The sequence below is a fragment of the Anabrus simplex genome, chromosome 5 (assembly GCF_040414725.1).
Source record: "Anabrus simplex isolate iqAnaSimp1 chromosome 5, ASM4041472v1, whole genome shotgun sequence".
Classification (NCBI taxonomy): Eukaryota; Metazoa; Arthropoda; class Insecta; order Orthoptera; family Tettigoniidae; genus Anabrus; species Anabrus simplex.
In genome coordinates, this window is record NC_090269.1 from 120,234,389 (window position 1) to 120,252,526 (window position 18,138).

Here is an 18,138-nt window from a genome sequence, read left to right on the forward strand (position 1 = left end):
GTTTTCATTCGGGAGATAGTGGGTTCGAAACCCAGTCGGCAGCCCTGAAGATGGTTTTCCGTGGTTTCCCCATTTTCCACACCAGGCAAATGCTCGGCCTGTACCTTAATTAACGCCACGGTCCTAGCCCTTTCCTATCCCATCGTCGCCATAAGACCTATCTTGGCCTGTGCGACGTAAAGCAAATTGTAAAAAAATAATGTTGAAGCTACCTCATCCTGCCACAGGACACAATCTGCAGCATTAAAGTTGTTTTAAAAATGATCACGGTCTCCCAATGCATCTGAGGTAGCCTTTCCTCCTGTAAAATTGTACTTTTCTGTCAAATTCTACTATCTAAAATAGTTGTTGAAATTGCAGTACAGTAACTCTGAAGTAGGCGTACCGTCGCAACAAGCATTCAAATAAGTTTGAATACTCTTCTTTCGGCTCTCTTGTTAATTTCATGCATCCAGAAACTTCTCCGATCTCTCGTATGTTTCTGCCTCCTCACACCTACTATCAGACCGTCCATTGCTGGCCTGAAGTTTCCCGTAAAATCCTGTTCGATTGTGTTCCGCTAGATGTGAGCGGTCGAGTGGAAATTTCGGCTGTTCGGTTCGATTCGATTCCTCTAGGTGGGAGCGAGCCTTTAGTCAACTTTTTCTCGCCGGTGGCATTGAAGGCCGGTGGCGCTAAACGTCAGACTTGAACTCTCGTGGGCCCAACAATACGTTAGACGGTTAGATTGTCAAGGGATTTTGCTGAACAGTTACGTCTGTTGGCGACGCTGATTGAAAGGGGTAGAAAAAACCAAAGAGTACACCGGAGTCTTACGATTTTGTGGAATTTCTTTGAGAGAAGAGACTCCTTTGACATAAGAGAAGCAGAAAAAGAAGAATTTTTTAGACTGAGGGATGTGTTTGTGTTTCTAAACAAATTGGAGGGAGTCGAATGTGAATTTATATTTCAGTAATCAGCATGTATTCGAGATTCGCAGAAATAATAACAATGTAAACTATCATTATTACATTGAGAAAATGAGTGAGAAAACTAAGGTGTAAGTAAATTATATTTTAAAGACTAATTTTACTTTCCACATTTGTGCAAACGCATGGAGTGATTTTATATTTGAGATATATCTTACGTTTATTTTTATCTCCCATTGCGACGTAAAAATTTGAAAGGTTCAAGGAGTCTAAAGGAAATCTCCTTATATCTCAACCTAGAGTTTTAGGTTATGGCACGCTCGCTGTGGTTATCGTGATATACGGCCCTGTAAAGCGCTGTTCTGAATTTACAGTCTGTTAATGGTGCTTGTATTATTTATTTGGGACAGAGATTCATCACTACGCTGAACATTCTGAGAAGAATCATTGCTCTCGCATATGATTAGGGAAGAAATCCCTGTTGACTTAACCTAACAATTTGTTCCTTTTCCTGTTTCATTTTAGGATGACTTTTCCCAACTTTAGGATCCTTTAATCTTTTATCATCCAATCCTTGTAAACTACTTTCTTTTATTCTGTTGTCATGTTTTTGAATGATTTGGTGAGTTTTCTATCTTTTTCATAGGTTATTCCATCCCATCCTTTAAAAAAAAATATATGCTTTATTTTCATACTGTTAGAGAACATACCTAAGAGGTTATTGCATATTTGAGAGTGTACCATTGTTCAAATTATAAACTGGACATTTAGGCCTAGATGAACATACCAGGGAATAGTTAGTGTGATGTGCCATGCTGAGGTAGCATTTCATGTAGGCCTAATATTGTCATATAGCTAAAGTAATTCTCAGTCTCAACAGAAGGCTGTTTTGCTATGGGTTTTATATCTATCTCATTAGTTTGTCAATTCCAGTAGTAATTATCATTGTATGGATGTCATTACATTTCACTCATTTGTTTTGCTCCAACACATCAAAGGCTTTTGGCTAAGCGAGGATGGAGAAAAGAGCTAGTGTTAGTAAAGTTAAGGCTGTAGAGTTAAGGTAAAGCCCCAACATTTGACTGGGGTGAAAATAGGAAACCATAGAACAATTTTCAATGCTGGCGATGGTGGGATTCAAACTAAGCATATTCCAAATGCAAGCTCACAGCTACATGACCCAAATTGTGTGTCCAAGCTAGATCTTTCTGTTTGTTTGTTTGTTTGTTTGTCCAACCCTTGTCCCGTTTCTCTATGGGGTCAGGTATGAGGTGAGATGAATCTCTCTGTCAGGTTTTTATGACCGGATGCCCTTCCTGACGTCAACCTCATCAGAGGAGTTAATGAGATGAAATGAATGACGTGATATATGATAGTGGGGAGAGGGTGAAACCCGGTGCCGGCACATAGCTTACTCATGTCGAATAGCACCAAGGAGTATGCTCAAGGCTCAACGTCCCCATCCGGTGGACAAATCACCATCAGCAGCGTCATATGCCCTCACTCCATTGAACTGCGGTGAGGTTTGGAATTTCATCCAGACTTTTGGCATGCAATCTAGTGATTAGAAATTGTATACCACCATCTCCCCTACCCTGCTGGCCAACATGATGGTGACAGTTTTTTTTTTTTTTTTTTTTTTTGTTAGTGGCTTTATGTCGCACGGACACAGATAGGTCTTATGACGATGATGGGATAGGAAAGGCCTAGGAGTTGGAAGGAAGCAGCCATGGCCTTAAATAAGGTACAGCCCCAGCATTTGTCTGGTGTGAAAATGGGAAACCACAGAAAACCATCTTCAGGGCTGCTGACAGTGGGATTCAAACCCACTATCTCCCGGATGCAAGCTCACAGCCGCATGCCTCTAACCGCACGGCCAACTTGCCCGGACAATTTTTTTGACCAATGGGACTCGAACTGGTTAACCACGGTGTCACATCCTTTAGACTTCAGCGCCTTAATGATCACGGCCACTGGGCAGGCTCAGGCGAGATCTTTCTGTCATTCAAAATTACCAGTAGATCAAAGATTTCGTTAGGCTGATATATGTTATCCATCAGAATTAAGTTAAAATGCTGCATAATCATTTCTTCTTGAGAATAATGGTGTAACAATTCTTTTTGAATTTACAATGATTAAAATTCATAAAAATTGTATAATGTATAATCATTGGTGGGAATAAGGTATATGTAACTTAGGTATCTTTTACATGAGTTGATATGGTAGCTATGACGTATAATGACAAATCCTAGTCATTTATATCCAGATTCACCTCTGTAAGATGTTTCTGATGATCATAATCAGCTACTCTTCTTCCTGCAGTGGTAAAGTTGCTTCCAAGTGACTTCCATTTATATAATCATCATGTTCAGCTACTTGATTGAATGGTCAGCATAGTGGCCTTCGGCCCAGAGGGCTTCAGGTTTGATTCCCGGCCGGGTCGGAGGTTTTAATCTTAAGTGGTTAATTCCCTTCGATCAGGAACTGGGTGTTTGTGCTGTTCCCAACATTCCTACAATTCATACACCACACACAACACTATCCTCCACCACATTAACACTTATTTTCATATACATGGCAGATGCTGCCCACCCTCGTCGGAATGTCTGCCTTACAATGGCTGCACCAGGTTAGCAATAGCCACACAAAATTTATATTATTATTATAGTTCATGGTGTGGGTTACTATAGTCACGTCCTAGTTCGTGAACCATGGGTAATGGCTGAGTGGCCTAGTAAATGGTCGTGAGAGTCGGGATACCAGTTGCTATGGAATGGGAGTGGGCATCTTGGACATATTCTCATTCCTTAACCCATTAGAGGAGAGATCCTCACTTGGACTAGGCTATATGTAAGTAGGGTAGCATCCTGTTTCATGAATTTACCGAGCTCAGAACATTTTAAGCAAGCCTCGGACCTATGGGAGTAATGGAGTCCCACTCCCATTTGACAGGCGAGGGACTCTTTGGAAAGAACTTGGCGAACAAAATGGAATTCGTTGGAGAGCTATCAATATTAATGGGGCTTATGGAAGAAAGAAAATAGAACTGGCTGAGTCAGCCTAAGTGATATTTGGGTAAGGTGAGATAACGAGGAAGAGATACAAGATTATAAAGTGTACTTGAGGGGTGTTAGAAAGGGAAGGGCAGAGTATAGGGTAGGGCTGTTTATCAGGAATACCATTGCACGCAACATAGTTTCTGTTAGGCACGTAAATGAGCAAATGATGTGGGTAAATTTGGCAGTTGGAGGAATTAGGACGAGAATTGTCTCGGTGTATTCATCATTTGAGGGTGCAGATGAGGATGAGGTTGACAAGTTTTATGAAGCATTGAGTGACGTCGTAGTCAGGGTCAACAGCAAAGATAGGATAGTGCTAATGGGCGATTTCAATGCGAGAGTTGGAAATTAAACTGAAGGATATGAAAGAGTGATTGGTAAATGTAGAGAAGATATGGAAGCTAATGGGAATGGGAAGCGTTTGCTGGACTTCTGTGCTAGTATGGGTTTAGCAGTTACGAATACATTCTTCAAGCATAAGGCTAAACACATGGGAAGCTAGGGGTACCAGATCCATAATAGACTATATCTTAACTGACTTCGAATTCAGGAAGTCTGTGAGGAGTGTACAAGTTTTCTGTGGATTTTTCGATGATACAGACCACTATCTGATCTGTAATGAACTAAGTATCTCTAGGCCTAGGGTAGAGAAAGTGAAATCTGTCTGCAAATGAATAAGGGTAGAAAATCTCCAGGATGAGGAAATTAGACAGAGTACATGGATATGATTAGTGAGCGGTTTCGAACTGTAGACAGTAAGCAGGTTCAGTATATAGAAAGAGAATGGGTGGCATACAGGGATGCTGTAGTAGAAACAGCAATGGAATGCCAAGGAACAACTGTGTGTAAAGATGGGAAAAGGCGAACATCTTGGTGGAATGATGAAGTGAGAGCAGCTTGTAAACGTAAAAAGAAGGCTTATCAGAAATGGCTCCAAACAAGGGCTGAGGCAGACAGGGATTTGTATGTACTGTAGGTGAAAGAAACAGAGTGAAACAAATAGTTGTTGAATCCAAAAAGAAGTCATGGGAAGATTTTGGTAATAACGTGGAAAGGCTAGGTCAAGCAGCAGGGAAACCTTTCTGGACAGTAATAAAGAATCTTAGGAAGGGAGGGAAAAAGGAAATGAACAGTGTTTTGGGTAATTCAGGTGAACCCATAATAGATCCCAGGGAATCACTGGAGAGGTGGAGGGAATATTTTGAACATCTTCTCAATGTAAAGGGAGATCTTCCTGGTGGTGTTGCGAACAGCCAGGCTCATGGAGCGGAAGAAAATGATGTCGGTGAAATTGCGCTTGAAGTGGAAAGGATGGTAAATAAACTCCATTTGTCATAAAGCAGCAGGAATAGATGAAATTAGATCTGAAATGGTGAAGTATAGTGGGAAGGCTGGTATGAAATGGCTTCATAGATTAGTAAGATTAGCATGGAGTGTTGGTAAGGTACCTTCAGGTTGGACAAAGGCAGTAATTGCACCTATCTACAAGCAAGGGAACAGGAAGGATTGCACCAGCTATAGAGGTATCTCACAGATTAGTATACCAGGCACGGTATTCACTGGCATCTTGGAAGGGAGGGTGCGATCAGTGGTTGAGAATTTGGATGAAAACCAGTGTGGTTTCAGACCACAGGGGGGCTGTCAGGATCAGATGTTTAGTACCTGCCAGGTTATACAAAAAATGCTATGATGGGAATAGACAGCTGTGTTTATGTTTCGTAGATCTAGAGAAAGCATATGACAGGGTACGGAGGGAAAAGATGTTCGCCCTACTGGGAGACTATGGAATTAAAGGTAGATTATTAAAATCAAACAGAGGCATTTATGTTGACAATTGGGTTTCAGTGAAAATTGATGGCAGAATGAGTTCTTGGTTCAGGGTACTTTCAGGGGTTAGACAAGGCTAAAAGTTATAAAGTGGCAGGGAGGGAGGGATTCAGTTATGTGGAAATGTAGTAAGCAGTCTGACCTATGCGGACAACTTGATCTTAATGGCAGATTGTGCCGAAAGACTGCAGTCTAATATCTTGGAACTTGAAAATAGGTGCAATGAGTATGGTATGAAAATAAGCCTTTCAAAGACTAAATTGATGTCAGTAGTAAGAAATTCAACAGAATTGAATGTCAGATTGGTGATACATTTTAAGTATTTAGGTTTGTGTTCTCCCAGGATGATAATGTAACAAGTGAGATTGAATCAAGGTGTAGTAAAGCTAACACAGTGAGCTCGCAGTTGCAGTCAACAGTATTCTGTAAGAAGGAAGTCAGCTCCTGGACGAAACTATCTTTACATCGGTCTGTAAAACTTTGCTTAACGGGAGCGAAAGCTGGGTGGACTCAGAATATCTCATTCATATGTTAGAAGTAACAGACATGAACATATCAACAATGATTGCTGGTAGAAACATTGGGAACAATGGCAGGAGGGTACTGGGAATGAGGAGATAAAGGCTGACTTAGGAATGAACTCGATGGATGAAGCTGTACGCATAAACTGGCTTCGGTGGTGGGGTCATGTGAGACGAATGGAGGAGGATAGGTTATCTAGGAGTGACTGTGTAGAAATAGAGGGAGACCAAGACGATGATGGTTAGACTTAGTTTATAACGATTTAAAGATAAGAGGTATAGAAGTAAGTGAGGCCACAGCACTAGTTGCAAATAGAGGATTGTGGCGATGTTTAGTAAATTCACAGAGGCTGGCAGACTGAACGCTGAAAGGCATAACAGTCTACAATGATAATGCATGTTTAAGGTTCGATAACATTGACGCTAGAGAGGAACAAGAACTCTTGGACAATCTGGCTCCGATTTGAGATTTATTTGAAGAATTTGTTAATAACTGTAAACAGTACTACCGTGTTAGTGAAAATGTTACAGTAGATGAGAAACTTTTATCTTTTCATGGAAAGTATAAATTTAGACAATATTTGCACTCAGAATCAGCGTACACAAGCTCTTGAACTCGTTGATGGATTAGTTTTTATACAATTGCATGTGTTGATTTGTTTTATGGCTGATGATGACATTTAAATGTCAAAATTGGTCCCATGTTAAATAAATGTTGTGAATAACATCTATACAACACGTAATTAGTATTGAATAGGTTGAACCTTATAAATAACTCATCTCTGTGACAGGGGACACAGCTCAATTAACAACAGTTGCTGTAAAGTTTGTTGATCAGTTTTATGGGATATGAGCATTGAAGGTCACGACATTTATTATTCTTTTAACTTGGTGATTTGCAAGGTTGGTGAATAAGAGGTTGCTCACAGTAGGGGTTTCTGCATTCGGAAGGCTTTAGCTATGCTTGGGTTGTAACATCACTGAGAGACCCATCTTGCTGAGGAATCCCACCTACTGCCAGTCTCACTAAGAGTTTGACTCAACTTCATTGAAGTCTCGGGTTGCATATAAATATGCCTGGTCTGAGGTGTATGGTTGCTGCGTGCAATAATAGTAGGTTGGAAAACCAGGAAAGATCCCTCCAAAGGTCGCATCATATACTTCCAGTTTTCCAAATTACAGCTGTGTATCCATAAGTCATTTGCATAAGGAGTTAATTAACAATGTAAGAGGTTAGAACATTCTGTTCAGAGCATCCCCACAAAACTGGTGAACGATCTGAAAGAAATTTGTACTGAAATCAAATAGACACAAACCATCAAAAATGTGTGAATGGACTGAAAAAGACATATCGACAGCTTTCACTTTAAGGTATCCAGGGAAGGAAACTTACATTTATATGGAACAAACACTGCTTTATCCTGTACCTGAATACACCCTGAAACAATGAGCTTCAAATATCGACATGCAGAATGGAGAGAGAAACCTGGAAGATATTCTGCAAATGATGAAGGTAGCTGCTGTCTCCTATAAAGACCATGAGAAAATTGCAGTCTTCCAGTTTGACGAAATGTGCCTGAAAAGTGCTTTTGAGTTTGACCTTCTGAAGGATGAAATCATAAGCCCCAGTTCTTTGTTGCAAGCTGTGATGGTGAGAGGACTGTTCAAGAACTGGGAGCAAGTAATTTATGCTGATTTCAATAAAAAGAAGACAAAACACATACTAGACAATTTGGTTTGACGCCTTTCAGAAATGGAGTAGTGAATGTCTCTGACATGGGCGCTTGTAGAAAGCATATGGATCGATGAAACAAGAACATGGTTTTTGAACCTACAAACTTTGGAAAAAGTATATTACTTTGCAGATACCTCTTACCTCTTGAAACTAATTCGGAACTGGTTTCTCGTCACCGACTTTGAACATTTTGAAATTCAAGTTGTCTCAAAAGAACCTGTGGAAGCTCTAGTTAAGAATGGCAGCTATGAAATTGAAGCATGCCACAAAATCAATTTCAGTCATTTAAACTGGAAAGGATGAAAGCTGCAGAATTAATTTCATGCAGTGTAGTTACACTATTACAATAGTCGGGTCATTCTAAAGTCCCTAGCAAAAGTATGTATGCAGTTAAAACAACAAGAGGACATTTCAAATAAAACGTGTGGCCTTAGTAACAGCATTATCTGCAAGGGAAAAATAAATTAAGCAAGTGTTCCAGAAAGCTATTCCCATGACTTCCTCATGCTTGAAATATCTGATCTCAGAAGTTCACAATGTACATTTTAACCTACCTACTGAACGAAGACTCACTTGAGAATCTGTTTTCCCAGACCCGATCTCAAGGTGGATTATATGACCACCTTACACCGTTAAATAGTCTTCGGATGGTTATTCTAATGCTGGTAAAATAGAGAAACACAAGGACACATAAAAGTGCAGTATGCTATATATTATTTAAATTTAATTAGTAGGCCCTATACGGTGACGAAGTAATATTACGGGCAGAAAAGGAAACGTAAAATTTCTCCATTAATATTAGAAGTACTGAACCATTGTAGATTATAAAAGATGTGTAAAATATACTGTATTTACACGAATAATCCTCGCATATTTTTAAAACAAAATTTGAGGCACGAAATTGAGGTGCAGGTTTTATTTGCGTCAAGGTTGGCAACACGCACCTGGCTCCCCTAGTTTCCGATGTTGTGTGTACAGTTATACCGCAGATGGAAGAAAACTGTCCCCATATGCCATATTTAAACAGAAAATAATTCAGACTTTTATGTCTAAACTGCCTTTAATTTTTAAATAGTGTTTTACAGAGTAATTTAAATTCAAAATTTCTCTGTGTCACGATAGAATGCATCTTCCGGAACGTACAGCAGAAGCTTTCCGCTCGTCTATAGTGTGTTTCATAGTTGAAGTTCAAGTGAAATCGTAATTCTTTTGTATTCAGCGTTCTAAGGAACACCAAAATATCACGTAGCAGGCAGTGTGTGGAGAAGCGGAATTCAACAGTTGGCGAAAAAGCGGGCCTCATAATTATAATCAATTCGTATGCACCGAACAATATTGTCAATGCCGATGAAACTGCACTTTTTTTTTTTAATGCCAAGCCCAAACGGACTTGCGGTACTGTACTATGTTCCGACGGAAGTGAAAGACTTCAAATACTTTTCATGCAAGTACAAGGCATCTAAAATGCATACAGTACAGTAACCCAATGAATAAAGTACTTGCACAGGGGAGCCAGCATAGAGTTCTCCTTGCCTTTGATTAATTCTTTTTCTTTTGTTGCATGAGGTTATGTTTGCCAGTGAATTAGCCAAGTGCATTGTTTGAATCGTTGCCTACGCTATAATACAAGGCCTTGAAATGCACTCGTGGAAACGGGTTGCTTCCTAGTTCACCATTCAGCCACTAGGATCGCGGTCTTGCTCCCTTGTATTCGCATGGGCGTATATGTCAATAAGTAAAGTATATCGTAAATAAAAAGAACTGAATGTTTTTGCGAGTATTGACAGTACTTTATTTATAGAGCGGTGCTGCATTGGCTTGGATATGTCACTGAAGTTTCAAAACTTTCCTTCTGAGGGGCTTCTTATCAAGTTTCAAAACTTTCTCTCTTCTACTTGAGTGGCTCAAAGCAATGTTGTCTAACAGAGGTCTCAGAAATTTTCATAGTAGAAAAAGAGGTGGTTTGTCGGCTTTACACTTTCCACACTTAATTTCACTGTTGAACATGTCTTTCGAAAAAATAAACGTACACCTTTTAGTAACTCTCTTCTGGACAAGTACTGTGTAGCGGAAGTGACAAATTCCGTCGTTCACTGCAGAAGTGCCACAGACGATTTTCGGTATCTGAGGGCTCCTCGATCTTGAAAACGATTAAGACACAATGTTGGACTTTGTCTAGCTGGAGAACAGATATGTTCTAAACAGCCTTTACAGTCTGTTTTTTCTTTTGCCACACGAACCATAATGTCGTATTCCGCTTGGAGTCTTAGGTAGCTAAAGAAGAGCTCGATGTCATATTTCGTTAGGTTTCTCATCAATGCATAATGAAAATGTATACTTATGAGGTATTTTACGCAGGCCACAGTGGACTGGGTAGCCAAGATCTGTGCCTGATACATTTCTCTCATGATTCTTTTTTACTTTCCCTGAATGCATTTTAAGTTTCTTAATATATGACAGGAAATCATTAATTAACCAACTGAGGAATTCATCTTCAGTACTAAAAGATGCTTTTTTTTTGCTAGTGACTTTACATCGCACAGACACAGATAGGTATTATGGCGACGATGGGATAGGAAAGGCCTAGGAGTTGGACAGAAGCGGCCGTGGCCTTAATTAAGGTACAGCCCCAGCATTTGCCTGGTGTCAAAATGGGAAAACCATCTTCAGGGCGGCCGACAGTGGGATTCGAACCCACTACCTCCCTGATGCAAGCTCACAGCCGTGCGCCCCTAACCGTACGACCAACTCGCCTGGTTAAAAGATGCTCGTTTGTTCTCGTTCCTGAGTATGTCCCATGTGAGGTGTTGCAGACGTTATGCGCATTGAACAATTTAATAAAATGCTCCATAAAACAAATGGCCTACTTTAAACTGTATTTTATGCTCTCGGGACAAAACCACCTCCATACTTTACAAACCAGAGATTGTTTCAGGGTAAAATACAATATTTTTAGCTCTTCTTCCTCTTATCTTAATCTGTTTACCCTCCAGGGTTGGCTTTTCCCTCGGACTCAGTGAGGGATCCCACCTCTACCGCCTCAAGGGCAGTGTCCTGGAGCTTCAGACTTTGGGTCGGGGGATACAACTGGGGAGAATGACCAGTACCTCGCCCAGGCGGCCTCACCTGCTATGCTGAACAGGGGCCTTGTAGAGGGATGGGGAGATTGGATGGGACAGGGAAGGAAGCGGCCGTGGCCTTAAGTGAGGTACCATCCCTGCATTTGCCTGGAGGAGAAGTGGGAAACCACGGAAAACCACTTCCAGGATGGCTGAGGTGGGAATCGAACCCACCTCTACTCAGTTGACCTCCTGAGGCTGAGTGGACCCCGTTCCAGCCCTCGTACCACTTTTCAAATTTCGTGGCAGAGCCGGGAATTGAACCCGGACCTCCGGGGGTGGCAGCTAATCACGCTAACCACTACACCACAGAGATTTTTAGCTCTTGCTACATTCATTTTCGTGAAATTTGTTGGGCAGATTATTTTCCTCGTTGGTTTCCTAATTTAAGATTTCTGAGTTTGAAGACACCTCTCAAATGATTGCCGGTCACGGTAGCATAGTTTAAATAAAGTCCAGTGACAAATTTTGGGATCGCCCGATTCTTATGACATAACTCGGATCAAAACTTAGGAACAGAGGCCTACTTCGATCAGCTTGAAGTCGTATCTCATGCGTAATACTTCCTCTGTATAATGTTTCGAACATTGAACATTCACTGGAAACTTGTGAAATGAAATTCCATTACCTTTAATTTCTCGTGAATAAACCATGACTGGAACTGTGAATGCTGAACATCAGACGAATACATAATACATTCACAACCAACTCAGTTAATGAACACGTTTAAAGGCGCGAGCCTGGTAGACAGGGGGCAAGATAGCGATCCTAGTGGCCCGGCATTGAACTTCAGTGTAACCACTTCCGTAGCGTTTAACGGGCTCTATTACCAGGCCTTGTATTATAACGTAGGCAATGGTTTGAATACTGTAAATGCACCTTATTGGATACATTTTGGAATAGTTTTTTTCATACCATTTGAACATTTCAAACTGTGAATCAATGTTAATTGCTTGCGGTAATGGGTATTAGAATATGCTGTAATGCGGTGAGGTTTGGCATTTCTTAATTACAACTTTTTAGAAATCTTTTTTTAATTCATTTTGTAAAGGGCACCTGAGCCATGGCTCATATAGGTGCAATACATATCTGATATACATGTAGCAGAATTAGGAGATAACAGAGAATCTCAAATGTTTTACATGAGAATAAATGGAATGTGAGTTAAACTCATTATAGAGGTACGATATATTTAACGTATACATTTAACGTATACATATTACATAGTCAAGATATCTCAGATGTTCATAGCATCTTATGTAAATATTTTACAAGTTTCTGCTTAAATACAGTAAATGAAGCAGCCTGTCGAATATGTTCAGGAATTGAGTTATACACATGTGCTGAGTAGTACCGTACAGATTTGTTGCCATATTTAGTTGAGTTAATTAATTCAATGTGAATTTTATTGATACCTCTTGTATTGTATGAATGTATGTCAGAATTTGTCACACACAAAGTATTGAAGTGAGCCAGATTATTTATCAATTTACAGACCATCACAGCTGAAGCTTTCTGACGTAAAGCCTGAAGTGGAAGAACATTACAATGTTTGTATAGATAAGCTGTTGGTGTCAATGTAGGTAGCCATTTTTAATGCTCTCTTGTGTAGGATTTCAACAGTCTGAAATAGCTCTTTATTGCAACATGCCCAAATATGCACCATATAAAGTATATGACTTTGAATAAGAGCGTGAATAAGATTATTTATGACCTGGATTGTAGCGACTTATTTCTCAACTTCACATACTGATTTTTGTTAAGATAGGACCACTACTAACATAAATATTTGAAAATTATATTTTAGGCCTTCCCCCTAAACTACCATTTCTCTCAGCGTGAATAAGATTATTTATGGCCTAGATTGTAGCGACTTATTCCTGGACACTACATACCGATTTTCATTAAATTCTCTTCAGCCGTTTTCTCGTGATGCGTGTACATACATACAGACAGACAGAAATTACGGAAAATTAAAAAGTGCATTTCCTTGCTACTATGGACACGACTGATGCAGAAATACCATCCTTTTTAAATTCTAAGCAATGTACAGACGAGACAAAACTCTTATTTTATATATATAGATGTGGCCAGAGACGGAATATTCTCGTTGCAGCTCCAAGAAACTGACATGTAAGCCAGTCGACGAGGACAATGCACGTAAATGCCAGCCATGTCCTCCAGGCCGGATGGGAGCTCTACGGTCGCTTAACTTTAGTTATGTAGTAATTATCGATAGGACCACTTATAATATAAATATATGAGAATTGAATTTTAGGCCTTCCCCTAAACTACCATTTCACTCAGCGTGGATAAAATGATTTATAGCTTAGATTGTAGTGGCTCACCCCCCCGACTTTACATACCGTTTTTCATGAAATTCTCTTCAGCCGTTTTCTCGTGATGCGTGTACATACAGACAGACAGAAATTATGGAAAAGTAAAAAGTACATTTCCTTTATTCTGTGGACATGACCGATATAGAAATACCATTCTTTTCAAATTCTGAGCAATGTACAGACAGAACTCTTATTTTTTATATATAGACGTGGCCAGAAACGGAATATTCTCGTTGCAGCTCCAAGAAACTGACATGTAAGCCAGTCGCCGAGGACAATATACGGAAATGCCAGCCATGTCCTCCAGGCCGGATGGGAGCTCCCCGGTCGCTTGACTCGCTAGTCCCTTCCAAGAAGCACCAAAAGGTAACAATTAGGATCAACCAGGTTTGTATTACTCCCAACCTTCTTCCAACTGAAAGTCCGTGATAAGATCAGAAACTTATCTTCACATCTTGTACAGTTTGTGACATCTGACGTGTCAGCTCTGTAACACCACAGTATGTCAGACTTCGAATCCAGGAACCTGGTTTGAGTCCTGTTGGTGGAAAAAGTTTTCACTATCAGAATGTTGGCCGGCAGGATAGGATAGGTGGTGGTATATAATTTCTAATCACTAGATTGTATACCAAAAGCCTGGGTTCAGGTCTCCTCACCTTGTTAATATGGAGTGAGGGGACATGACACTGGTGATGGCTGTTCGTCTATTAGATGAGGACGTAAAACATACAGCAGGCCCCTGGAGGTTATTCAACAGGAGTAGGCTTTGTGCTGACACTGGGTTTCACCCTCTCCCTACCTCATCACCACCAGAACCTTACACACAGGTCTCCTTTGGGCTTCAACTAGAAAGACCTGCATCAGGCCTTTCCATAGGCCACATGGCATCGGTCATCAATATTAAGACCATTATACATGTAAGCCAATTGTATGCTAATCTCCTTATGATGCGTTTTATAGTAACTTACCTTTCCATTACATTTTGGCCTCTCAGTACAGAATCTATTTTTTTTGTTTATAGTGCAGGTGTCATATCTTTCATGTCTATATTTACAGTCGTCATTCTAACAATAGAAATATCTCCAGCTGCACAGCTGTCATTTTTGTTATCCTTTTCATCTATTCTCTGTGAAGGCCAAAGATAAAATACCATAGTATGGTCATTGTTTTAATTTTCTTTAAAATCTTACAAAGTTCTCTTGTATATAATCTATGTACTGTAATTTTTTACATAAATACTTACCCATGTATTTTTTAAATTTATAAATATAATATACTTTTTATCTGTTTTATTTTCAGACTGGTATGTGGTGATGTTGAAGGGAAGTTTAAAATTTTGTTTAAACGAGTTGAGTCCGTAAACCAAAAAAGTGGTCCATTCGATTTCCTCCTCTGTGTGGGTGACTTCTTTGGCTCTTCAGCAAAGAATTGGAAGCCATATCAGGATGGGATTGAAAAGGGTAAATATTACAATAGTTATAATAATGGGTCAGATTTTGATGGCCAAAAGATATTAAAAATATGTAAGCAAATATGGCCTAAAAAAATTCAAATATAACCCATAATGACAAACATGTGACCTAACAGATTGATTCATTTGTATAAAAATGTGATCTTACAGTTTAATTAATTCAAATATAACGAACATCTCGTAATTACTGGTTGCATAATTATTTCTATCATCTATCAGAAAGTTCTTTGTTCCACTTCACCTTCAGCCATAGCAAGTTATGTACCCTGAAAAGTAAAACAGAAATGTAACAATCAGTGATGAAGGACTTGGCTGTTGTCTAATCAGCAAATTATTTATAACAGTGAGAATAAAATATCCATACCAGTACCTGGCATTAGTCTCTTCTGTCAATGAAATTACACTGTGGGTATTTCAAGTTGGCAAATTGACAAAACTGGAAGCCTCTGCAGTTATCAGACAGGATGTTTTAATACCTGAAGAAGCTCCGATCGACATCGCACGGTGTTATGGAAGCAAACTTGAAGTTATTTCATTCAGGGGATAGTGTTGAAGATTGTAAATATACAGTGCTCCGCAATCTACCAGGGAGTTTAATGACTATTCATGTACAGACATATTGTTTTACAAAATTGTACAGAAACTATTTTAATCCTCCTAGTCATTACTATATATTTTTACATCCAATTAAGACTAAAGTTCACACATAAATAGACATGTTGCGACCTGGCATTGGATCATCCTCAGCAAGACATGTTTGATGTATTAAAAGACATAGCAGAGACACAAAATGAAGTATCAGTTAAAAAGTTTTTTAAAAAGCATGAGATGAAAGTTAAAAAACTGTGAAATATTGATCGTTAAAACAGTCTTGAGCTGGAAGTCTTTCTGTTTCAATGCTTTTTGTTGTCCTTTGTTGTGGATCAACTGGTGTCTATACTGTTGGCTTAGTTTTTGTGTTTCGACATGGGCTGATGTAAATAAGCATTATTGAAGTTGAACCGTCTGATATTAATCTATAAAATGGATAATACAAATCGAAACGTTGAAAAGTGGTGACTAACAGGAACAACATTTAGATTAAGTTATGAAGAATGAAAATGAACTTATGTTACGTGGCCTGCTTGTATCACCCGTGTTCTGATTATGGAGTCCAGCTCTCGACTGACTTGCTCCCGCAGTCGAAATGCAAAATATGTTGCTGCAAGAAAAATTTGAAAAAAGAAATCAAGACCATCTGCGAAATAGCTTTGAACCCCGGATTCAGCACGTATGTATGTTGGGTATTCAGCCCGAAGGCTGGTTTGATCCTCCACAGTTCCACTGAAAGCTATCAACAGATAGCCTAGGCGTCACTGAAGAGGCGTACTAGCGAAATGAGTGAGGTAGTTTCCCGTTGCTTTCCTCACCGAGCCAGCAGTTGCTACTGCACATCAGCCTGCCAAGCCCACTGAAATGCATGCACTAACCGACCCTATGAGCGATATTTTCACACCATTCATAACAGGAACTGGCTGCACAAGGAATGTTATTACTAGCATCGCTCATACCTCGGTCACTTTCATATTGTCAAAGCCAAGGATGAGACTGAGACAGGTCAATGAAAGTAACAAATTGCTCTAGCCCATACCAGAAGACATAGTGCAGTGTAAACACTACATCTCTTCAGCACAAAATTTATAAATAAGCCAAACAATAAACATATTTAACAAGCCCAGAACTGCTTTAACGAAAGAGTAAAAAACTAAACAAAAATATGCCACATTCACATTTAGCAATAATAATATAGGCCTAAACATAATCACCAACGTCCTCTGACTGGTCTGCCAGAAGCAATGAAGAGGTGATTGGACTCCCTATTGGATGTGTATTGTTTCTTTGACCAAGACTGCCATATGTGATTGTTCATTATCTATATTGTTGTTATTTAATCTGTATTTGACCCAGGGCCCTTTCGGCCCTGGGAATTCAAAATTTGTCTCTTGTCACTTCTGAGTTTGTAATTTATTAAGAAAAAATAAAGCACATGAGTGGGATAACCCTCCTTGTTGGGTCAGGTTTCCTACTCGCTGCAGCTAACGCCCGTGCTGTCTATACGCGCAGTAGCCGGCCATATAATAGGCCGGGGTAACGGCAGCTCAAGGTCTGTTAGTCACGGGAGGGGCCAGCAATAATAAGCCCACCATCGTCTTCATCACCAGGAGCCCTGCGTGGGTCATGGGATTGCTCCTGTTTGTCGCCAAACACATCCTTGCAGGCAAATTTTTCTGGGTTCGCCGACTCATCTCACCAGACTTCATCGCCACGCCTAGGTCCATGGGGCCATGAGGTCGCCCATTCAACATCTTCGCTGATGCCACGCCTCAGTCGATCGCCACAGTAACGCCTGCTGCCCACCAGGCTTAGGCCCAGGCGTTCCGCCAGCCAGAGTCCATTAACGCCGTCGAAGTTGCTGCAGCCATCATTGCGTCCCATTGGACCATCAAAGACTTGCATTTGACGTATCAGTTTCCTAATTTGTGTATGTTTACATAGCTCCGTGGCCCGGTACTCCCTCCAGTCCATCCGCGGAGCTGTCTTGCGTCGTTCACCTTTGTTAATTCATTTGTATGTGGATCTAATAAAAACAGCATGTGAGAGAGGGTTACCCTCTTATGGTTACCCGCCGCCTCCACTGAAAACTCGGCAGGCGTACCCTCTCGGGAAGTGGTGACTTCAGTACACGCGAGCCTCCAAACTCTATAAAAGGAGGCCTCACCCCGAGAGGGTCGTCAGTCGGCAGCCAGCGGAACCACGGGTGGCTTGCTCGTTTAAATAAAAATCTTTAATTGCATTCACAGCATTTCCATTAATGCCATAATTACATTTGAACCCTTTGCATAGTCTTCTCAAATGAGCTTCGGTAGGGAGAGGAAGTAACTCGTGCTTCAAACAATGTCTGTAACCCTTAGGGGATTTCATTTTCAAAAACGAACTATCTAATATAAATTCATTAGAATAGCGCATACCTTTTGGGCTGCTGCTATATTTTTTGAGCATTGTGTTCACAATTAATTTTTGTTTCTTGCTAAGGAACTTAAAGACTGTCTTCAGTTTCACTTGACACAGACTTAATTTGCAATCTGCTTTAATTTAGCTCTGCATGCAACTAACTTTTTT

At 40.1% G+C, this 18,138-nt stretch overlaps 1 protein-coding gene across 1 annotated transcript in view; it reads left to right on the forward strand.

The window, feature by feature from the left end:
- Positions 1 to 795: 795 nt before the first annotated feature.
- Positions 796 to 18,138, forward strand: part of LOC136873838 (CWF19-like protein 1) — a 131,308-nt gene continuing 113,965 nt past the window's right edge. Inside the window, exons 1-2 of the mRNA XM_067147107.2 lie at positions 796 to 1,039; positions 14,808 to 14,968. Coding sequence (XP_067003208.2) covers positions 1,020 to 1,039; positions 14,808 to 14,968 — 181 coding nt within the window. The 5' untranslated portion in view covers positions 796 to 1,019. The remainder of the gene's footprint in view (positions 1,040 to 14,807; positions 14,969 to 18,138) is intronic.